The 25,544-nt window shown below is 39.7% G+C and overlaps 1 protein-coding gene across 1 annotated transcript in view; it reads right to left on the bottom strand.

Moving 5' to 3' along the window:
* gmds (GDP-mannose 4,6-dehydratase) overlaps window positions 1-25,544 on the bottom strand; it is a 657,689-nt gene that overhangs the window by 421,159 nt on the left and 210,986 nt on the right. Inside the window, exon 5 of the mRNA XM_072283399.1 lies at window positions 3,412-3,604. Coding sequence (XP_072139500.1) covers window positions 3,412-3,604 — 193 coding nt within the window. The remainder of the gene's footprint in view (window positions 1-3,411; window positions 3,605-25,544) is intronic.

Below are 25,544 nucleotides of genomic sequence, written 5' to 3'. Positions count from 1 at the left end.
CAGAGTACTGTTCAGAACTGTACAACTATCAGAGCAAATGGGATCCAAGCATGCTGAATGTGCAGGAATCTTCCAATGAGGAAGACTATCCAATCATGCGTGAAGAAGTTGAAGTGGCAATACGATCACTGAAGTGCGGGAAGTCAGCAGGAGTTGACAACATCCCTGCTAAACTGCTGAAGCATGGAGGAGAGGCCACGGTAAACATGCTTACCACCATCTGCAATAAGATCTGGCAGACAGGTAAATGGCCGAAACCTTGGACTCAGTCGCTGATCATTGTGCTTCCCAAGAAAGGCAATCTCCGACTTTGCCAGAATTACCATACCATCAGTTTGATCAGCCATGTAAGCAAAGTAATGCTCAGAATCATTTTGAACAGACTGAGACCTCAGGCAGAAGACATCATTGCCAAGAAGCAAGCAGGCTTCTGTAAGGGCAGAAGCACCACTGAGCAGATTTTCAACCTCCGCACCCTCTGCGAGAAACACCTTCAGCACCAGAGAGAGTTCTACCTCATCTTCATAGACTTCAAGAAGGCGTTTGACAGAGCCTGGCATGATGCCTTATGGGCCACCATGAAGAAATTCAACATAGTTAGAAGCTGATTCATACAATCCATCAGCTTTACGCCAAGGCAACCAGTGCAGTACTTGCTCAGGGCACCATCGGGGAATGGTTCCATACCTCTGTAGGAGTCTGTCAGGGCTGCCTCCTCTCCCCCACTCTCTTCAACGTCTTCCTGGAACGAATCATGAGTGTTGCCCTTGAAGATCATGTGGGCACAGCCAGCATCGGAGGGAGGAACATCACAAACCTAAGATTTGCTGATGACATTGATGGACTTGCAGGAAAAGAGGATGAACTGGCCAACCTGGTCAGCCATCTTGACAGAGCCTCCACAAAGTTTGGAATGGAAATAAGTGCTGAGACAACCAAGCTCATGGCAAATGCCAACGGTGCCATCATAACGGACATCTCAGTCCATGGTCAGAAACTTGAGACAGTGCAGCAGTTCAAATACCTGGGGGCAATCATCAGTGATGAAGGATCAAGACCAGAAGTCCTGGCAAGAACCACACAGACAGTGACTGCACTATCCAAACTCAAGACAATATGGAGGGACAGCAACATCACCATGAAGTACAAGATCAGATTCCTGCATGCATTGGTATTCTCCATCTTCGTGTACGCATGTGAGACATGGACCCTCACAGCAGAGCTACAGAGGAAGATACAGGCATTGCAAATGAGATGCTATCACAACATCTTGGGCATCTCATACTTGGACCACAACACAAACGAGCAGGTCCGCAAGACCATCCAGCACCACATTGGCCCCCATGAAGACCTTTTCACAACGGTGAAGAAAAGAAAGCTGAGATGGTACGGCCACGTAAAAGATCCAGTGGCCTTGCAAAGACCGTTCTACAAGGAACTGTGGAGGGGAAAAGAAGAAGAGGTAGACAGAGGAAAAGATGGATGGACAACATTAAAGAATGGACAGGGAAAACATTTGCGGTGACCCAGGCTCTGGCACATAACCACGACAGATGGAACAGACTGGTGCCAAGCTTGTCATGATGACGCGCCGACGACTCCACCAGGAGTTAGGGGCGCAAGGGAAATATAAGTAAAATGGGGTGATTTAATATTCACAGAATAAGTAAAGAACCTCTTTACCTCTGATTTGAAACAAATTGAGTTCTCCCTTTTAAATTTAGTTATCATCTGTGCTGTGTTAGATTATTATTTTTTGCCTGAAAAGATCAATAAAATGCTCGGTCCCTCTGAGGGATAGATTAGATAGACATTAATTTTGCACAATGATGCAATGTAGGTGATATAAATTGGAAACAGAACATTCTGCCCACCGAGTCAGCAGTAACTATCAAGCACCCATTTACACTCTTATGAATCTCTTTCATTAAACCCACACACCCACACTCCCACTATCCCACCCACCCCCCAGGCTTTATGACTCACCTACACTCTAGGGGTAATTTACAGTGCCAAGTTAATATACTTGCCTTTGAGAGAATCCAGAGGAAATTCACATGGATACAGAGACAATTTGGAAACTCAAAGAGCACCATTGTTCAGAATTGAATCTCTGTCATTGCACCTGTGCTAGCTGTGCAACTGTGCTCTTAGTAGAATGTAATGATTTGTGATAGTCCACACAACAGATTAGCCTGCCTCATTTGTACAAGTTCACTAAAATCAGCCACTTTGGTGAAGCTTCAAACAGAACGAGCGGATCCATGAGAACAGAACTTAATTAAACAGAAGAATTGCAACCCTTTGTTAAGTAGTTAAACCTATTACATTACCAACTCTCTTAGCACTCAAGAACAACAGCACAAGTGCGATAGATAAATAAAAGGAATCATTCGTGCCACTACACCAGAAATCTAGTTGAAAATTCAAAGCTTCACTAGTTCACATGCAGCAATGAAATGGTCAAAGTGATCTCATCACCATGTGTCTCATTGTGGAGTGAGCAGTATCTGCCTGTGTGGACTACTGCTGGCCAGTCTGTGCGGGCAGGCAGCCAGTTACCGCGGAGATCTGAAGTTCTTTGCTATTCCCTGGCTTAGCATGGTTAGTTTGGGCCAATGCTGGGATGTAGTAGTTACCCAATGTGTTGACAGACTGTCTGGCTCCTATGATCTCTCCCACTACCGGAACCTGCTACTTCCCGCTATCTTTAAATGCATAGATCTTTTCAGCTTGGTGCTTTCTATGACAACATGTTCAATAACCAACAATCATTGTTGGACAACCCCATGACAACTTGGTCTTTCCAGTAAAGTCATGGATTAAGATTGCTCTCAGATAAATCAATTACTTACCTTTCAACCTTTGGATTCATACCTCCCATACTATGCTGAATCCCATCACCACCTCATTATCCATCTGAATTCAGGATACCCAACACCCCAACCTGTCAGCCTGTGACCTTCTAAATCAAAGGCCCCAAATCAACTTCTTGATCTCCCAGCCAACAAAACTTCACACTCATCCATCACTCTGTGCAATCTCCAACATCCAAACCCTGCCCCTCCCTATCACCCACTGCTGAGTTGTAATAGCCTTTCCTGCACTTCTCATTTCCAATCACAACACAGACTTGATCAGGCCTCATTTGCCAACATCGTGAATCCAGTCTTGGAAGAGTACTGGATGGCATACTTTTGACATTGAAAATGTGCAGCACCCACTGAGTTATTTATGAGCCTTCGATTTATAATACCAACCCCTTACATTAACTTGAAAACAATTTTTAATTGCCAAGTTATAGGTAAACCCCATAACCAAACAAAAATCTTGGGCATGACACTACATTTCAATCAAATACTCTGAACAATGACATACATTCAACACACACAAATACATTAGGATACTTGCCATACGGTGACCGAGGATAGAAAGGGGTAGTCTCCTTCTGAGGAATTTCCTGTACTTTGCCAAAGAGCTCACTAGTGGAGGCTTGGTAGAACTTCACTGAATTAATAAGGCCACAGGTTTTAATGGCATCCAGTAGCCTCAGAGTGCCGACACCATCAACATCAGCAGTATATTCTGCGAGGTCAAAGGAGATCTAAATGAAATGTAAAAATAAATGCACATTGACAATCACTTTAAATATATTCTGCAAAAAATGTATTGGTTACAAGTAAAATGGAAATTAATTACAAACTAGAGAGTGTACAACATTAGACAAAATCTATTATCCAGTTAATTAGCATTAAACCAAACTTGTATAGGTTAACTCAAGCAAATTATCAAAATTTTGGCAATGTTTTAAAATTCATTCATTGTTTCAAGGGATTTTAGTTCAGATATAAGAAACAATATAATTGTAATCCCTTTTGTTTAATTTGCCAGAATATTGAGACATCAGTCTTATTTTAAGCATTAAACATAAAATGTTCAAAGTAAATTTATTTAAAATTATATATATGTCAATATATAAAATGCTGAGATTCATTTTCTTGTGGACATTCACAGTAACTACAAGAAACACAACAGAATCAATGAAAGACCACCCCAACCAATGTGTAAAAGACAACACTGTGCAAATACAAAAAAAAGTAAATTAATAATAATAATAAATAAATAAGCAATTAATGTCAAGAACATGAGATGAAGTCAACTTGAAATTGAGTCTATAGGTTCTGGGAAACTGTTCAGTGATGGGGTGATTGAAGTTATCCGATTGAAGACCCTGATGGTTGAGGGGTAATAACTGTTCCTGAACCTGGTGGTGTGGACCTAAGGCTTCTGTACCTTCTTCCTGATGGCAGCAGTGAGAAGAGAGCATGGCCTGGATGGTGGGGGTCCTTGATGATGGATGCTGCTTTCCCGTGACAGTGCTCCATGAAAACGTGCTCAAAGCTGGGGAGGGCTTTACCTGTGATGGACTGTGCCATTTTCACTATTTTTGTGGTCTTTTTGTAATGCTGAGCTAGTACCTTTCAGATCAGATGTTAAACCCAGACCCAGACTGGAAAAGTGCACAGAAGTTTTCCCTGTGACTTGCTAGTATTTATCCTTCAATATTTAGCATCAAAAATAAAATAATTGTTTATTTATTTTATTGTTGTTTATAGATTCTTTTAATTCTTAAACTGGCACTTTTTGCATTAATAAAGCACCTTCCATGTGATAACAAACATCAACCCTGCTACTATAGCATATTAGCATGGCTAATAGTTTGAAATAAAATTAAACATTATTTTAAAATCTAGTTATGAAATTCCATAACAGGGAGCACGTAATGAACAATTCTGAAACTTTAATTAGAAGCAGAAAATACTGGAAATACTCAATAAGTCATAATTCTGATGAAAGTTCCTAAACCTGAACTGTTAACTCTATTTTCCTATCTATATATGTGTCCAGTATTTTGCTTTTATTTCAGACAACTACATTTTTAAAACCTGATGATGTGAATTTTTTAGACAAAATAATAGCCTTCATTATATCTCTGGAAAGAGCTGACATGGGGTCAGAGAATGTCAAATCTTTGTGGGTGGAGTTAAGAATGCAAGAGTGAAAAAAAAACACAATGGGAATCATATACAGGTGTCCAAATAGTAGCCAAGATGTGAGGTTGAGATTGCAAAGGGAGCTGGAAAGGGCTTGCAATAAGGCTAATGTCACAGTTGCAATGGGGGACTTCAATATGCAAGGGGACTGGGAAAATCAGGTTGGTGTCGGATCGCAAGACAGGGAAATTGCTGAATGCCTACAAGATAGCTTTTTAGAGCAGCTTGTGCTCGAGCCTACTAGGGGAAAGGCTATCTTAGGTGTTGTAAAATAACCCAGATTTTATTAGTCAGCTTAACATAAAGAAACCCTTAGGAGGCAGTGATCATAATATAATTGAACTCGTACTGTAGCTTAAGAGGGTAAAGCGTAAGTTACATGCATCAGTAATTACAGAGGCAAAGAGAGAGGAACTTGCCCAGAGGATTGAAAGGAGATAATGGTGGGGATAATGGCAGAAAAGAGGTGGCTGAAGTTTCTGGGAATGGTTCACAAACTGCAGGATAGATATGTCCCATAGAAGTTGTTGTTCTTAAAAGGCAGGGCGAGGCAACCGTGGCTGACAACGGAACTTAAGAACTGCATTAAAGCCAAGGAAGGGGCATATAAGGTAGCAAAAGTGAGTAGGAAGTTGGATGATTGGGAAGCTTTTAAAGTCTAACAAAAGGCAAATAAAAAAGCTATAAGAAGAGAAAAGATGAAATATGAAGGTAAATTAGCCAATAATATAAAGCAGGATACCAATTTTTTTTCAATTATTTAAAGAATAGAAGAGAGGTGAGAGTTTATATTGAACCACTGGAAAATTATGCTGGTGAGGTAGTAATGGGGGCAATGAAAAGGCACATGAACTTAAGTACTTTGCTTCAGTCTTTACTGTGGAAGATACTAGCTGTAGAGGTCCGTGAGTGCAAGTGAGCAGGAGTGAGTGCCATCACTATTACAAAGGAAAAAGTGCTAGGCAAACTCAAAGGTCTTAAGGTGGATATGTCACCTAGACCAGATGGACTACATCTCAGAGTCCTGAGAGGGGTTGCGAAGAGGTATTGGATGCATTTGGTCATGATCTTTCAAGAATTACGTGATTCTGACATGGTCTTGGGGGACTGGAAAATTGCAAATGTCACTCCACTCTTCAAGAAGAGAGGAAGACAAAAGAAGAAATTATAGGCCAGTTAGCCTAACTTCAGTGGTTGTGAAAGTGTTGGAGTCCATTATTAAGAATGAGGTTTCAGGATACTTGAAAAGTAATGATAAAATAAGTCAAAATCAGCATGATTTCTGTGAAGGGAAATCTTGCCTGACAAATCTGTTAGAATTCTTCATGGTTGAGTCTGTGGTAAAGAAGGCAAATGTAATGTTGGCATTTATTTCAAAGGGGATAGAATATAAAAGCAAGGAGATAATGCTGACACTAGTCAGGCTGCACTTCAAGTATTGTCAACAGTTTTGAGTTTGTGGATGTAACTAGCAGGGTGGACAAAGGAGACACAGTAGATATGATTTACTTGCATTTTCAGAAGACATTTGATATGGTGCCACACATGAGGCTGCTTAACAAGATGAAATCCAATGACATTACAGGAAATATACTGGTATGGATAGCGGAATGGCTGACAGGCAGGAGGCAGCAAGTGGGAACAAAAGGGGCCTTTTCTGCTTAGCTGCTGGTGACTAGTGGTGTTCCTCAGGGGTCAGTACTGGGACCACTACTTTTAACATTGTTTGTCAATGACTTAGATAATGGAATTGATGACTTTGTGGCAAAGTTTGCGGATTATACAAAGATAGGTGGAAGGTTAGGTTGTGTTAAGGATGCAATGCAATTGGAAGAATGGACAAAAAAAGTGGCAGATGGAATATAGTGTTGGGAAATGTATCATAAAGCATGTTGGTAAAAGGAACAACAGTGCGGACTATTATATAAACGGGAAGAAGGTTCCAACATCAGAGGTGCAGAGGGACTTAGGAGTCCTCGTGCAAGACTCCCAGAAGGTTAACTTACAGGTTGAGTCTGTGGTAAAGAAGGCAAATGCAATGTTGTCATTTATTTCAAAGGAGACAGAATATAAAAGCAAGTAGATAATGCTGACACTAGTTAGGCTGCACTTCAAGTATTGTCAACAGTTTTGAGCCCCATATCTCAGAAAGCATGAGTTGTCATTGGAGGGAGTCAAAATGAGGTTCACGAGGATGATTCCAGGATTGAAGGGATTAACATATGAGGAGCATTTGGCAGCTGAGCTTGAACTCACTGGAATTTAGAAGAATGTGGGGGTGGGGATCTCACTGAAACCTACCGAATGCTGAAAGGACTAGATAGTGTGGATATGGAGAGGATAGTTCCTATGGTGGGGGTATCCAGAACTAGAGGGCATGGCCTCAACATTGAGGAGTGACCTTTTAAAACAGAGGTGAGGAGGAATATTTTTAGCCAGAGAGTAGTAAACCTGTGGAGTGCTCTGCCATAGACTCCGGTGGAGCCCAAGTCTGTGAATATACTTAAGGCGGAAGTTGATCATTCCTTGATCAATCAGGGCATCAAAAGATATGGCGAGAAGTCAGGTGTATGGGATTGAGTGGAATTTGGGATCAGCCATGGTGGATTGGTGGAGCAGACTTGATGGGCAGAATGGTCTAATTATGTTCCTAAGTCTTATGGTCTGATTGTCAGCGAGGAGGATGTCTCTTACAGTCTGCACAGACTGTGGTTGCCAGATGGGGAAGTCAAGGATCCAGTTGCGGAGGGAGCTATAAAGGCTCAGGTTTTGGAGCTTGTTGATTAGAAATGAGAGTATGATTGTGTTGAACACTGAGCTGTAATTAGTAAACTGCAGCCTGGTGTAGGTGTTACTATTGTCCAGGAGATCGAAGGCCAAGTGGAAAGTCAGTGAGATTACATCTGTGGTAAACCTATTGTGGAGATTAGATTAGATTATGAGGACATACAGTCCTCTTTTATTGCCGTTTAGTTATGCATGCATTAAGAAATGATACAATGTCCCTCCAGAATGATATCACAGGAATACAAGACAAACCAAGACTAAAAAAACTGACAAAAACCACGTAATTATAACATATAGTTACAACAGTGCAAAACAATACCATAATTTGATAAAAAACAGACCATGGGCATGGTAAAAAAAAGTCTCAAAGTCTCTCAAAAGTCTCATCATCTCACGCAGACGGTAGAAGGAAGAGAAACTCTCTTCCTGCCATGAGCTTCCAGCGCTGCAAACTTGCCAATGCAGCACCCTGGAAGCACCCGACCATAGCCGACTCTTCAGTCTGTCCGAAAACTTCGAGCCTCCGACCAGCCCTCCGACACCGAGCACCCAGCACCCAGCACCATCTCTGCCGAGCGCTTCGACTCCGGCCCTGGCAACAGGCAATAGGCAAAGCCGAGGATTTGGGGCCTTCCCCTTCGGAGATTCTCGATCGCGCAGTAGCAACGGCAGCGAAGCACATTGCATATTGCAGTGGGTCCAGGTCCTTACTTAGGCAGGAGCTGATTCTAGCCATGAGCAAGCAGTCAAAGCACTTCATCACAGTAGATGTGAGCACCACTGAACGATAGTCACTGAGACAGCTCACCCTGCTCTTCTTGGGCACTGGTATGATTATAGCAGTTTTGAAGCAGGTGGGAACCTCCGACTGCAGCAGTGGGAGATTGGAGATGTTCTTGAACACTCCTGCCAGTTGGTTGTCACAGGTTTTCAGAGCACTACCATGCACTGTATCAGACCCTGAGGCTTTGCGAGGGTCGACCTTCTTGAAGATTTTCTAACATCAGCCTTCAAGACAGAGATCACAGAGTCACCAGATGCTGTAAGGATTCGCAGAGATGTAATTTTAGTCCCCCTTTTAAAGCATGCATAAAAAGCTTTGAGCTCATCTAGGAGTGAAGCATAACAGCCATTCATGATGTTAGGTTTCACAATGTAGGAATAAATTGTCTGCAACCCCTGCATGAGTTCATATGCATTCAACTCTGTCTCTAACCTCAGTTGGAGTTGATATTTTGCTCTTAAAATTGCCTTCCATATGTTGTACCTGAACTTCTTGTATAGTTCTGGATCAGTGGGCTTGAATGCCACAGATCTAGCCCTAAGTAGGCTACAAATCTCCTGGTTCATCCACAGTTTTTGGTGGATTCGTGACTTATCCACACAGGTCTTAATGAAATCAGTGGTGTATTTATTCAGATTCGAACATGAATCCCTGAATATTGTCCAGTGCACCAACTCAAAGCAGTCCTGTAAGCACTCCTCTGCGGCCCTTGACCATACCTACTTGATCCTCACTACTGGTGTTGCAGTATTTAGTCTCCACCTATATGCTGGGAGTAAAGGTACAGCCAGGTGAACGGACTTTTTAAAGTGTGAGTGTGGGATGCTATGGTATGCATTCTTAATGTTGGTATACCAGTGGCCAAGTGTGTTGACTGCTGTGCTTCCACAGATGATGTACTGGTTCAGAGACTTCTTCAAGTTCCTAGTAGTTATCAACGAAGGAATTCATCCAGTGTATACTGCTGTATTCTTCTAGATGACTATAAATGAATAAAATCAGTGCAGACACCTAGTACTGCTTTCATACAATTCTTTCGATGATTGCATCCTCCAGATTTTCATTTTCTTTCAAGGTTATTGTCGATACCCTCAAATTCTTCGTTGTCCCTTACTTGCTAAAGTAGTGAAATCATTTCATTTTTTTTCCCCCAGAAGTTTCTGGCATCTCCAAGCCTGAATGCTTGAAACCACAGAGAGAACAGTTCTGAACTGCCTTACTGTTTATTTCATGCCAACTATCAGTGACAAAAATCACTGATTTTTGAACACAAACACACGCAACTAATGCTATTAAAGAACTTTGCTCTAAGCACACTGTAGTGTCTAATGGCCCCACAGGCACACGCAACTGACGTCGTTAGAAACTGATCAGCAACAGTCTCCTGTCCCAGTTAAGCGGTATATTGTCCCAAATAAATGAAGGAGATCCTGGCTATATTCTCAGTTAGTTTTTGTTCTTTAAGAGTTGTCCCAAATAAACAGCTGGCCTGATTAACTGATGGCCCAATTAACTGTAATCCACTTTATTTAGAAGGATGGAAACTGCGATTGATGTCTGTACAAAAGTAAGCGCTTCTATTATGTTAACCTTAATCTGAAATATTCCAACTAAATTTAAAATAATAACTGATTTCAGTACAACTGCTCCCTCCATTTTGACCCATCTTATTCACACTTAGTAAAATACGTGTTTCTTACCCCTCTCCCACTATAAATACATTATGCTCTCGTGTGGCACTTTTTAAAGGAGTTGGGCTGTTATAAGTTTCCATGGAATGACCAATGCATATTTTAATAAACGTGTAATTATTGTCTGGGAAAAGATAACTATTTTATTTATCTTTTTGTGAACTTACTAAATTAACTGCCTATTATGAAAGCATCGAGGATTCTCTATTGACACACCCTATGCACTCACGGGTATCACATGCTCCAGGTGAATGACTAAAATACATTGTATTGCATATGACAAAGATATAAGAGTACTGAGAAATTAGAAAAATAGTAGTTAAATTACATTTTTAAAATCTATTGACAATATTTTTTCCTGTTAGTGAGTAGCGAAGCAGGGCTGTTTACAATTGATCCACAGTAGTACATATGAAAACTCATCTCACTGTTAACTGTGATATTACTTAAAAGATCATAAAATCAGAAAAAAATTGTGACACAGAAGGTGACTATTCGCTCATGTTTGAGGCAGTTAAAATGAGCTCCCAATGACTAATGAAGTATACATACAAGAAAAGGAGATTGTATTTTATATTAGACTCTCTTATGTTTTCAAAATATGCTCATTAGCTAACATGAATGACTCTTTAGATTAAATGTTCGATTCCAGTGCTGCTGTTTATCACAGTGTTTTAATACATTAGTAAACTATTTTATTTAAAAGAAAAAGTTTTTACTAACTGATAAAAGGTTTCTGATCATTTCCATTATATTATTTCCAGTGCAAAATTATAAAATCATTAAAAACTTATCAGGCAAACAAATGGATTTAGGACGCAAAATAAATTTTGGTGAAAAAAAAATTGAGAATTATTTTGAGAAGTTAGTGTTAGGATAAGTTACAAGGGGATGAATTTGTTGGTCTAGCCAGCCTTTTCCTGTTGTTAAGATTTCCTATGTTCTGAGTGCATTTGTGAACAAGGAAATTGCACTGCTTACGTGAAAAGCTGCTTTTTTCAACTTCCTTCCCAAAGAGACTTCCTTATTAGTAGGTGGGATGTAGGGTGGGGGACAAGTTTGATTATTTTAGAAGGTTTGCTAGTACATCCTTTGATCATCAATGTGTTCTTTCAATTCATGTCCACTATTGTTCAGTCCAACATTTTTTTTCTCAAATTTACTAAATTCTTACACAACAATGAATAACTTCTATTACAATTGATAAATTCTTTTAATCCTCAATAGAAAGGAATTTTCATTATTTTCAGAACATCAGCTACATATAAAGTGTGGTAAGCTATTACATTATGTTTTCTTTTAATAGAATGGCTTCTTTACCAGAGTTTTCAGTGACAGGAAACAAATTTAGAAATTGATTGTAACAATGGAAAGAGTTTAAAATTCAATTTGAAGTTTGAACTTGGGCCAGCCTCACCTTGTTCTTTCATTGTATCTTCTCAAGAGTCTCGAATCACAATCGTGGCACTTTTTGTTTCTGTACGTATGCTGCGAAAAGTAACTCCGCAGAATTCCTTAGGTTGCGAGAAGGTGTAAAATGCCATTGGGAAACTGCATCTGCATGGTGTCCTATACTGGTTCCTGTTAAAGTGACAATTTCCATGCAAGCACCTGAATAGATGTCAAGCACTCTTCGGGTCTATCCACGACTTGCCTGATGACCTTCGCTGAACACCTACGCTGTCCGCCAGAGGAAGCAGGATCTCCTAGTGGCCACACATTTTAATCTCACGTCCCATTCCCATTCTGATATGTCAATTCACGGCCTCCTCTATTGTCGAGATGAAGCCACACTCAGGTTGAAGGAACAATACCTTATATTCCGCCTGGGTAGCCTCCAACCTGATGGCATGAATATTGATTTCTCTAACTTCCGCTAATGCCCCACCTCCCCTTCTTACCCCATCCGTTATTTATTTATTTATTTATTATTCTTTCCCCTTTTTTTCTCTCTCTCTCTCTCTTTCCCTCTCATGATCACTCCTTGCCTGCTCTACATCTTTCTCTGGTGTTCCCCTCCCCCTTTCTTTCTTTCTCCAGCTTTGTTTCCCTTTAGCCAATCAACTTCCCAGCTTTTAGCTTCATCCCTCCCCCACCAGTCTTCTCCTATCATTTCGGATCTCCCCCTCCTCCTCCCCCTTTCAAATCTCTTACTATCTCTTCTTTCAGTTAGTTCTGACGAAGGGTGTAGGGCCAAAACGTCGACTACACCTCTTCCTGTTGATGCTGCCTGGCCTGCTGTGTTCTACCAGAATTTTGTGTGTTGCTTGCAATACAAGAGATGGGCAAACTCTTTATGGAGGGAACAGATAGTGAATGGCTTGGTTTCATTTTCCTTGCTGACTCACTTTAGCTTCTCATTCATCTGCTGTTCCTTTTTTAGAATCAGAATCAGAATCCGGTTTATTATCACCGGTGTATGTCGTGGAATTTGTTAACTTAGAAGCAGCAGTTTAATGCAATACATATAACCATATAACAATTACAGCATGGAAACAGGCCATCTCGGCTCTTCTAGTCCGTGCCGAACTCTTACTCTCACCTAGTCCCACCGACCTGCACTCAGCCCATAACCCTCCATTCCTTTCTTGTCCATATATCTATCCAATTTTACTTTAAATGACAACATAGAACCTGTCTCAACCACTTCTGCTGGAAGCTTATTCCACACAGCTACCACTCTCTGAGTAAAGAAGTTTCCCCCTCATGATACCCCTAAACTTTTGTCCTCTAATTCTCAACCCATGTCCTCTTGTTTGAATCTTCCCCACTCTCAATGGAAAAAGTCTAACCACGTCAACTCTATCAATCCCCCTCATAATTTTAAACACCTCTATCAAGTCCCCCCTCAACCTTCTACGCTCAAAGAATAAAGACCTAACTTGTTCAACCTTTCTCTGTAACTTAGGAAATGAAACCCACACCGCTTTACATAACATAGAAGAAAAATAATAAATAAATAAATCACAGTATAGGTATATTGAATAGATTAAAAATAGTGCAAAAAAACCCCAGAAATTATATATTAAAAAATGAGGCAGTGTTCAAGGGTTCACTGTCCATTTAGGAATCAGATGGCAGAGGGGAAGAAGCTGTTCCTGAATCACTGAGTGTGTGCCTTCAGGCTTTTGTACTTCCTACCTGATGGGAAAATGAGAAAAGGGCGTGCCCTTGGTACTGAGGGTCATTAGTAATGGATGCTGCCTTTCTGAGTCACCGCTCCTTGAAGCTATCCTGGGTACTGGGTATTTTGTAGGCTAGTACCCAAGATGGAGCCAACTAAATTTACAACCCTCTGCAGCTTCTTTCAGTCCTGTGCAGTAGCAATCCCCACCCCCACCCCAGCTCCACAGTATATCAATAGAAGTTTTTGAGTGTATTTGCTGACATACCTAATCTCTTCGAACTCCTCATGTAGTCACTGTCATGCCTTCTTTATAACCGCTCAATATGCTGGGACCAGGTTAGTTACTCAAAGATCTGGACACCCAGGAATTTGAAACTGCTCTCTCTCTCTCTCCACTTCTGATCCCTCTATGAGGATTGGTATGTATTCCTTCATCTTACCCTTCCTGAAGCCCACAATCAGCTCTTTCATCTTACTGACGTTGAGTGCTGCAACACCACTCCACTAGTTGGCTTATCTCACTCCTGTACGCCCTCTCGTCACCATCTGAGATTCTACCAACAATGGTTGTATAATCAGCAAATTTATAGATGGTACTTGAACTATGCCTAGCCACACAGTCATGGGTATAGAGAGAGTAGAGCAGTGGGCTAAGCACACACCCCTGAGATGCACCAGTGTTGATCGTCAGCAAGGAGGAGATGTTATCACCAATCTGCACAGATTGTGGTCTTCCGGTTAGTAAGTCGAGGATCCAATTGCAGAGGGGGGTACAGAGGCCCAGGTTCTGCAACTTCTCACGCAGGATTGTGGGAATGATGGTATTAAATGCTGAGCTATAGTTGATGAACAGCATCCTGACACAGGTGTTCATGTTGTCCAGGTAGTCTCAAGACATGTGAAGAGCCATTGAGATTGCGTCTGCCGTTGACTTATTGTCGCAATAGGCAAATTGCAATGGGTCCAAGTCCTTGCTGAGGCAGGAGTTCAATGTAGTCATGACCAACCTCTCAAAGCATTTCATCACTGTAGATGTGAGTGCTGTCGGATGATAGTCATTAGGGCAGCCCACATTATTCGTCTTAGGCACTGGTATAATTCACTGTAGATGTTTATGCTACCAGGCAAGTCATTAAGGCAACTCACATTATTCTCCTTTTTAACTTGCATTTTCATAGTTTTGTGAGAGTTAGGAGGGCATTTACAATATATCAGATGTATTAATAGTGGGCAATGCTTTAATTTAGCCCAATAAAGATGGAAATGATCACTTTCAAACTCCAGAAATGGATTTAGTGTAACTTTTAGGTAACTTGCTGCACCCAAATGCACTGATGTCAGGCATTAAAGATGTGAATGCAGGAAGCTTTTGTTTTTGCACTTGACAAAACTGATTCAGGAGAAATGATGAGCTTTGGTGAAGGTATTGAAGAAGTACTTTAAGGAAATTCACCCAAACATTTTTTTCAGTGTGAAATCAGTGCCACCTGAGTTTCTTTGGTAAAATTGCCACAATTTCATTCTAGTACTGTAGCTATTCTAAAAATTATAGAGAAAAGTAATGTCAGTGTTAACCTGAAATTAAACACTTCCGAGCATGATATGCAAATATAAATATGCCTAATTATTACAAGATATGGGTTTTTATAGAAGGGAACTAATGTTTTTCTCCCCCAAATTTTTAATGAGATTTTTTTAGAAAGTGTAATTAAGCCTATATGTAGGCTCTATTAATTTCAAATTCATATTTCCATATCTGAGTGAGATGCAATCTTATTGGGTTCCTGTACTATTTGTGATGGAAGAGTTTACTTCTAATTATAAAGTGTTACAAAGTCAATAATTTGAATAAGACATGTAAATCAGTAGAGTATGCAAGATGGTGCAGTGTGCATGCCAAATGAGCTGCAGGACCCAGACGAAACATGAGATCCCTTCCAATGAAAAACAGTTCCATAAAGCTAAAACTGTAAGGAAATATTGAACAGGGACACCCTGCTGGGCAAACTCTTTGGGGTCTTACTGACATGGTTTGAAAAGAACACTTACTGCTTAATTCATTGCTACTTAAGGACACTTCACTCTCACATACTTGAAAGTTTAAGGCCTTGCATAGTTTCTCACAAGTGAAGGCTCTACTGAATCTATTGCTGGCTGACTTCTGCAGTCTTAGCATGCTGACCTTTTGGTCTGGGTATTTATCAGACAAGGTTACTTCAGTGAAGGCTGAGATTCTGGACTACTCTCTGCCTGTATGCTGTCAAGTTTTAAATTCACAGCCTGTGTCATGATAGACTTGACTTCCAGTCAAGAGGGGAGCACCCTGGAGCAGGTAAGTTCAGCCCAGAATCCCAATCAGATGAGATGGTCAGGAGGTAATACCCTTGCTCCTCCTGGCAATGCAAAGTTGTAAATCTCTTGGTTATAAAGACATTTACCATGTCCCTGAAGCAGTCATCACCTTGTTTCAGCTGCTGTGCTTCTTTAGTCCTGGGAAAACTGGTCAGCCAGAGTAAAACTAGCAAACAGATTGTTTCAAGACTACTGGTTATTTGTCGACATTATTATGATAACCCACCTTATGGTAGTGAGTTTACCCCAATTTCATAAAAAATATAACATCTGGGTACTAAAGCTGCTCCCTAATATGATACGATTTTACTTCACAATTTAATCCATTCCCTCTTACCAATGTTTAATTCAGCTGTTTGTTTATCCTAATCAGTTGATGTTTCTGAATGTGACAAAGTTTTTGTCTTACTGAAGAAGATAATTGCTCAAGGCAATCAGCTTTTAAATTTAATAGGTGGAATTTTATTTTTTAAGCATTCCCTATTGGTATATAGAGAATGATCAAATAAAAGGAAACTGGTAGTAAAAGTGAAATTTCAAATGAATAAGAGCATAAGACCATAAGACCATAAGACAAAAGAGCAGAAGTAGGCCATTCGGCCCATCGAGTCTGCTCCGCCATTTTATCATGAGCTGATCCATTTTATCCCATTTAGTCCCACTTTCCCGCCTTCTCACCATAACCTTTGATGCCCTGGCTACTCAGATACCTATCAATCTCTGCCTTAAATACGCCCAATGACTTGGCCTCCACTGCTGCCTGTGGCAACAAATTCCATAGATTCACCACCCTCTGACTAAAAAAATTTCTTCGCATTTCTGTTCTGAAAGGGCGCCCTTCAATCCTGAAGTCATGCCCTCTCATACTAGACTCCCCCATCATGGGAAACAACTTTGCCACATCCAATCTGTCCATGCCTTTTAACATTTGAAATGTTTTTATGAGGTCTCCCCTCATTCTTCTAAACTCCAAGGAATACAGTCCAAGAGCGGACAAACGTTCCTCATATGTTAACCCTCTCACTCCCGGAATCATTCTCGTGAATCTTCTCTATACCCTCTCCAACGTCAGCACATCCTTTCTTAAATAAGGAGACCAAAACTGCCCACAGTACTCCAAGTGAGGTCTCACCAGCGCCTTATAGAGCCTCAACATCACATCCCTGCTCCTATACTCTATTCCTCTAGAAATGAATGCCAACATTGCATTCGCCTTCTTCACTACTGACTCAACCTGGAGGTTAACTTTAAGGGAATCCTGTACGAGGACTCCCAAGTCCCGTTGCATCTCAGAACTTCGAATTCTTTCCTCATTTGAATAATAGTCTGCCCGTTTATTTTTTCTGCCAAAGTGCATAACCATACACTTTCCAACATTGTACTTCATTTGCCACTTCTCTGCCCATTCTTCCAATCTATCCAAGTCTCTCTGCAGACTCTCCGTTTCCTCAGCACTACCGGCCCCTCCACCTATCTTCATATCGTCAGCAAACTTAGCCACAAAGCCATCTATTCCATAATCCAGATCGTTGTTGTACAATGTAAAAAGAAGTGGCCCCAACACTGATCCCTGTGGAACACCACTGGTAACCGGCAGCCAACCAGAATAGGATCCCTTTATTCCCACTCTCTGTTTCCTGCCAATCAGCCAACGCTCTATCCACGTATGTAACTTTCCCGTAATTCCATGGGCTCTTATCTTGTTAAGTAGCCTCATGTGTGGCACCTTGTCAAAGGCCTTCTGAAAATCCAAATATACAACATCCACTGCATCTCCCTTGTCTAGCCTACTGGTAATTTCCTCAAAAAATTGTAATCGGTTTGTCAGGCAGGATTTTCCTTTAAGGAATCCATGCTGAGTTCTGCCTATCTTGTCATATGCCTCCAGGTACTCTGTAACCTCATCCTTGACAATCAACTCCAATAACTTCCCAACCACCGACCTCAAGCTAACAGGTCTATAATTTCCTTTTTGCTTCCTTGCCTCCTTCTTAAATAGTGGAGTGACATTTGCAATCTTCCAGTCTTCCGGAACCATGCCAGAATCTATCGACTTTTGAAAGATCATAGCTAATGCCTCCGCAATCTCCACAGCTACTTCCTTCAGAACACGAGGGTGCATTCCATCTGGTCCAGGAGATTTATCGACCTTTAGCCTATTCAGCTTCCTGAGTACTTTCTCTGTCGTAACTGTGACTGCGCACACTTCTCTTCCCTGCCACCCTTGAGTGTCCGGTATCCTGCTGTCTTCCTCAGTGAAGACTGATGCAAAATACTTGTTCAGTTCCTCTGCCATCTCCTCATCTCCCATTACAATTTCTCCAGTATCATTTTCTATCGGTCCTATATCTACTCTCACCTGTCTTTTACTCTTTATATACTTGAAAAAGCTTTTAGTATCCTCTTTGATATTATTTGCTAGTTTCCTTTCATAGTTAATCTTTTCTCTCTTAATGACCTTCTTGGTTTCCTTTTGTAAGGTTTTAAAAACTTCCCAATCCTCTGTCTTCCCACTAATTTTTGCTTCCTTGTATGCCCTCTCCTTTGCTTTAACTTTGGCTTTGACTTCTCTTGTCCACCACGGTTGCATCCTTTTTCCACTCGAAAATTTCTTCTTTTTTGGAATATACCTGTCTTGCACATTCCTCATTTTTCGCATAAACTCCAGCCACTGCTGCTCTGCCGTCTTTCCCACCAGTGTCTCTTTCCAGTCAACTTTGGCCAGTTCCTCTCTCATGCCACTGTAATTTCCTTTACTCCACTGAAACACCGACACATCAGATTTCGGCTTCTCTTTTTCTAATTTCACAGTGAACTCAATCATGTTATGATCACTGTCTCCTAAGGGTTCCTTCACCTCAATCTCTCCAATCACCTCCGGTTCATTACACAATACCCAATCCAGTACAGCCGATCCCCTAGTGGGCTCAACAACAAGCTGTTCTAAAAAGCCATCTCGCAGACATTCTACAAATTCTCTCTCTTGAGATCCAGTGCTGACCTGATTTTTCCAATCTACTCGCATGTTAAAATCCCCCACAATTATCATAACACTGCCCTTCTGACAAGCCTTTTCTATTTCCAGTTGTAATTTGTAGTCCACATCCCTGCAGCTGTTTGGAGGCCTATAAATAACTGCCATCAAGGTCTTTTTACTCCTGCTATTCCTTAACTCAACCCATAAAGATCTGCACCTTCCGATCCTATATCACCTCTTTCTAACGATTTAATATCATTTCTTATCAATAGAGCCACGCCTCCCCCTCTGACTACCTTCCTATCCTTCCGATACACCATATATCCTTGGACGTTCAGCTCCCAGAGACATGCATCCTTTAGCCAGGTCTCAGTGATGGCCACAATATCATACCTGCCAATCTGTAGCTGTACAACAAGATCATCCTCCTTATTCCTTATGCTGCATGCATTTAAGTACAACACCTTAAAACCAGTAAGTATTGGAATAACTGTATAAAAGCAGACATCTTATCTCTGGTATAGAATTATTTAAAAAACTGAAAATCAGGTAATCTGAAATAAAACTAGAAAATACTGGAACAATCAGTGTCAGTGGACGAAGAGATAGAGTTAACATTTCAGGTCAACAGTCTTCAATTATAACTTAAAAAATGACAAAGCATATACAAGATAAGTTGCCACAAAGAGAGAAGAGTGGAGAGAACAAAGTGGATGGTGACTAAGAGATATGGTGTTCATGATCTTTGACAGAGGGTAGCCAACAGATTCAACAATACAGGATGGTGTCCTTGCATCAAAACTAAGCAATGTTAATTCAGCTTTCCTCCCTGTCCTGTAGTATAGTTAGATTCCTTTTGCATCAGAATTCTAGCAGATGTGCTATACTACATCTTGAGTTTCCAATATTGTTCTTTATTCATCTCTTTCCTGATTCATCCTCCTTTACCTACCTGAATAGTAATAGAGTAAAGACAGCTATGGATCCCTCAAAGGTAGATAAAGAAACAAAATTACTTGTCACAGTAGGATACATAACCATGGTTTGGGATGGGGATGGAGGTGGAACTGAAGGGCTGATAAATATTAGGAATTTGAATGAATGAATGAATGAATGAAATTTATTTCGGTCAGTACAAACATAACAAAAGCATCATTTTCAATGATGATTTTATAGGACAAAATTACAACAAAAAAAAGATATTCTTTAAAACAGACCGAAAGAGTGTAGGCTGAAGCTACAGCTTATTACGCCTACCCCTCTTAATTACTAAGTCTGTCACGAGCCTTTGTGGCCCATCAGGCCGGTGCTTATGCTGGTTTCCGAGGCGTGAAGCGACTGAGAGTACGCGACTCTCCCCCGGATAGAACGCCAGTCTATTGCGAGGCATTTTTGCCGGTACCCATTCTCAGCTGGGTAGACTGGAGCATTGTGTGTTAAGTGCCTTGCTCAAGGACACACATGCTGCCCCGGCCGAGGTTTGAACCCACGACCTTCAGATCGCTAGTCCAACGCCCTAACCACTTGGCCATGCGCCACACACCCCACTTACTTATACAACAACATATTTGGCGTCAATCATCACATCAAAACAAAAAGTTTCATAATCTTTTAACCCAAAATCCAATTCCAAGTATCATTTATTTACATTACTCCCATTCAGTTTAAATCATGTATTTTATATTCGTTCATTAAATTATTTTTAAATAATTTTTTAAACCTGCGTTTTTAAATTCTCACTACAACTGTTCCATAGATTCACCCCCCCGACTGAAATACAATGATTTTTTACATTTGTTCTTATCCTTTGTTTTTTAAATATACATGTTCCTCTCAAATCATGTTGACTTTCTCTCATTTTAAACAACCTTTGGATACTTTGTGGTAGCTGTCCATTTTTTACTATACATAATTTGAATTATTTAAAAATCTATGAAATCTCTGAATTTTAAAGTGTTTAGTTGAATAAATAGTAGATTGGTTGGCTCATAATAACTTGTCTTATTTACAATTCGTATGACTTTCTTTTGGAGTAGAAAAATTGAGTTTGTATTTGTTTTGTATGTATTTCCCCATAACTCTACACAGTAGGTCATGTATGGGACTATAAGTGAACAGTATAATATATACAAAGATTCCTGATTTAAGAAATCTTGCACTTTGTACAGTATTGTATTAGATTTTGACATTTTTGCTTTGGCATAATTTATATGTGGTTTCCAGCTTAATTTATTATTAATTTGAATGTAATTAATAATTTTAGTAAAGAAAGTTAATTGTACCTTGCATAAGGTGTTAACCTGCTTGTCCCACCTTGCAGACCCAATGAAATTTCTGGTCTGTCGCCATGTCAGGTTTTAAACCCTCCGTGTTCTTCCCTTTCTCTGTCTTGTTGTGTATCTCTTTGCCTTCCTTTGCTTAATATGTGCAGCCTGCATTTAGTCACTTAACCACACAGCAAACCTCTCATCAAAGCCTTGAGTATGTTCTGTATAAAGGTACAATGGAAATACTGCTTCTTTTTCTAATTTACTTTCCTCATCTGTTCTCTTGGTGTATCATTTAATGCAATCAATTGTCTGAAACTAAACAGGAAACAATATTTTCCAGTATAAAGCCCAAACAGCAAAAATAATTCAGTCTACCATAAAGTAATTACAGTATGTAATTTTTCCATGGTATTAACGATATAATGATGCCTTGTAGAAAATGGGTCATCATGATGTTAATTATTTAACTTGTATACTTTTTTAAAAAACTTATAATGAAGCAACGTAGATATTATGAATTCAAATCTCACACAGTTAAACTAAGTAATTTCTTTCACAAAATTTAACAAATCTTAGTCTGGAATCATTAAATGATCACTTGAATTGCCTGCTTGTTGTAAAAATCCCAACGATACTCTAATAACCTGTCAGAGCAACCAATTAGGCAGGATGGTGGTGGTGGACAGGTGCAATAACTATATAGTGTTGTTCAGAACCTTAGTACATACACTGCAAAGTGGGAGTGGGTGCTTCATGTGCACTTTACTTGTTGACAACCACTCCATCATAATGTTGTATTGATTGCACAGTGAAAGGTGAGACACAGAGCATGGACTCTAATGTCTTTTGCATGACATAAATTTTTCAACTTTAGGACTGTTGAAAGAGTTGAAGATGCAATCTGAATTATTTGCCAAGGCTGTGGAGAACTACATTGTAATTCAAAACCTTAGCCTTGACAAATTTACATTATCCCTGCATTGCTTTTCATCTCTAGCAATATATAGAAAAGTATGCATTTTTGGATACATGACTGATCTGTGAATTAGACTTACTGATTCCAGATAATGACCATAATTTTATTAATATAAGTGAAAGTCCATGTATCTTTCAATATCATTACATTGTTAATAGGATTTGTATATATACTGAAAAACTTAAATAACTTCAATCTGTTAGAATTCCCACTTTGGTGAATGAAATTTGAATAAGATAGCAATTTGGTGTGTTCTGAATCAATGAGATATGTTTACAACAATTCCACTGTCAACTAACGACTCAAATGTCAACAGGTTTAGTTTCACTGTAAATTATAGATGATGGGATTATTCGAATCATGATTAATTGCAGCAAAGCAAATAATGAACATGTTAACATGATTAGCAACATCCAAAAAAAAGTTACTTAAAGCCAGGCTGTATCTCTTAATGGTCTGCACTTTGTGGCTTTAAGACCTGGTTGGAATGAGTGCAGTAGTAAATGTGATTTGACATGTACTCGTATAAAACCTGACAGAACAGGCTGTACTCTTTTTGAGTGTTTGAGGAGGGTGGACAGAATCTGCCAGAGACTATAAAGCACCAGATTAATTTTGCAAGTGAAGTGAAAGGAAGTAACTCATAAGATTATTTCCTGGAATGAAAAACTGAAGACCTGTATGTAGTGGATAAGCTTAAGCAACTTACATATGTGGTCAAGTTCAGTGAATGCCTCTTCAGGTGCTATATTCTACCAAAAACAATATTTGTCAGTACACTTACTCACACTGTGCTCTGTGTACTGCACTTGACACTACCGTAAACTCCAGCGCATCGAAAATACAGTGTAGCTATCCATGAAAATCACTTCATCTAAAGATATTTACAAACCTACTCTCTAGAGATTGAGGTAGCAGTCAGTCATTGGTTACAGTAGCCATTGGGGCACAGGAGCTGCATCACCTGCTGTTGTGGACAGTACAATTCAAAACAGGAGAGGCTATGAGGCTGTCACTAAAATCCTCCTTCTGATACTCTCCTTCTGTCTCATCCAAAATTATAATTAGATTTATATACAGCAGATGATATAAGCAACCATCTCTTTCCATTAATGTTCTTAGTTCATTACAAGTTTAAATTTTATTTAGAGACACAGCATGGTAACAGGTCCTTCTGGCCCAACAAGCTGGTGCAGCCCAATTGCACTCATGGCCAAATAACCTACTAACCATTTAGTCATCTTTTAATATGGGAGGAACCTGGAGTCCATGGAGGAAACCCCTGTAGTCAAGCGGAGAACGTACAAACATTTTACAGAAAGCGACGGAATTGAACCCAGCTCACTGGAGCGGTAACAGCATAATGCTAACTGCTATGCTACCTACTGCCCCTAATTTCACCACCCAGCACCCCCCCCCCACCCGCTGCCTGCCCACCCCCTCTAAATTAAATAACATAGAACCTAGAGTCTGGCTAGGTAGTTGTGAACACTAAAAGGAAGTGAAGATGAGGTCACAATGTAACTTGGTGTTTCACCCTTGCCTTTAACTAGTAATGTTTGGTGTAAATTACAAACTCAATCTGCATTTAAAGGCACTGCAATCCTGACTGTGGTGGTTGTGTTTTGGAGAACATGTGAATCTCAAGATGGAATAACAGATGTCCTCTTTAAAGGTGCAGGAAAAAAATTAATTAGCACAAATTAATTTGGTATTCTGCAATGCACCTCCTGGCCCACTTTACCTGATTAAACAATAAATGCAGCTAAAAATCCTTTGCAGTCAAAGCAGAATGAAAGAAGAAATATTGGCAGCAAAATCAGGGAATACCAGCATACTTGACTTTCCTAACCCCAATTTTCCTAAACTATTGTTTTGCTAGAAATTCTACAGGCTGCAATTCTAGTAAATAAAGAGTTTGTGACCAGCAACAATAAATTACGATGTAAGCATTCATCATTTTCTTTTAAAAGCTTTCATTGGCATAAGGATCTTGTATTTGTGTATTTAATTGTAGTTTTGTTTCTGAATGTCTGGCATTAACAACTTAGTTTAATGTTCTCTAATGCTCACAGATTAGCATTCTTATGTGAAATTCCATTGTCTGCTATATTAATGCACACCTAACTCACAAAAAAGGGTTAATAATTATGCTTAAAATAGCAAGCAATGGAATTTTACATGATCAAGTTAATCCTGAACCAACAGAGGAAATTAAACCTTCTTGGGTCATCAGTGAATCTCATAACTGTTAAAACTATGGGTTACAAATGTTTTGCCTGCAAATACATGATGGGGAGATGCTGAACTCAACATTGACAATTTTATTGTATAACCAACTTAATGAAGGCATTTGAAGAAAGGGAGGAGTGATGTGATATATTGTTGAAAGGGTAAACTGATGGCCAAAAACATTTTCTGATGTGTTACCCTTATTTTGTAAATTATAAGAAATTAATTTTAAATATTTATGGAAATCACTTAAAATATGAATGCGTTTTCTTTCCCTGTCCCAGTTAATTATTTTTGGGTATTTCTGTTCACAGCATTCAAGGTAAGTCCTTGGGCATTGTACCAAAAACAAATCAAAAACACCAGTGCCCTGATGAAAACTAAACATATTCCTCCTTTTGATATGTTATTAGTTGCCAGGAGAAGGTAGGGAAGCTTAGTTACATTTGCAGTTGAAGCTACGCTTGGACCCTTTGTTGAAAGCCCATAAGAAAGCGCAGTGCTTGTCAGTTTAAGTGCTAGAAAGGGTGCAGAGAGGGCTAACCCCATCAACTACTCCTTGTTTTTTAACTCTGAAATTACCAAGGAAAACAACGCTTTCAAGAAAATTATGTAATTTTACCTTGTGAGAAATGAGGGATCTACAACTCTTTTTGCACTGCACTTTTGCTTTTTCTTTCTGCTGACTTCAATAGAATTAAAGATGTTTCCATGCATGAAATGGGAGAATCTCCATGACCTATTTGTGCCTTGCCAACTAGGTTATTTAAATTAACCCTGCTTGTATTGCTCTTTCAAAAAGAGTTTTGGACTAATATTCTACATCATTGCTTTCAATAATATGAATCTTGCCTTGATTGATCAGTGGAGTTATTTTCCAATTGCAAAGGCTGCTTTAGGTTTGGAATGTGTCCAGATGCCAGATATTTCAATGTTCATAACTTGGAAGGTGTATATCCATGCAGATGATTTAATTAATTGTATTAATTAATAGAATTGTATTATTGTATTTATTATGGATGGCACAGTTTAGTATGCTGTGAAAGGGAGTGCTCTGCAGTTAAGCACTGAAATAGTTAAATGGACGGACAATCAGCTTTTGTGTATTAGTTCTGTTTTCGATGGGATAAAGTTGAAAAAATTGTTAAAGAGCCAAAGTTGCTCACCTCCCACATTTTACACGGAGTCTTCAACTCCCATGATGCATATAAAGAAAAATGAATTGGATATCAATTTACTGTATATCTCAGCACTGCAGCTCTTAAGTGACTGTGTTCCTTTGATTTTAGTTAAA

The sequence above is a fragment of the Mobula birostris genome, chromosome 19 (genome assembly GCF_030028105.1).
Source record: "Mobula birostris isolate sMobBir1 chromosome 19, sMobBir1.hap1, whole genome shotgun sequence".
Lineage (NCBI taxonomy): Eukaryota > Metazoa > Chordata > Chondrichthyes > Myliobatiformes > Myliobatidae > Mobula > Mobula birostris.
This window is presented reverse-complemented; position numbering and strand designations above follow the sequence as displayed.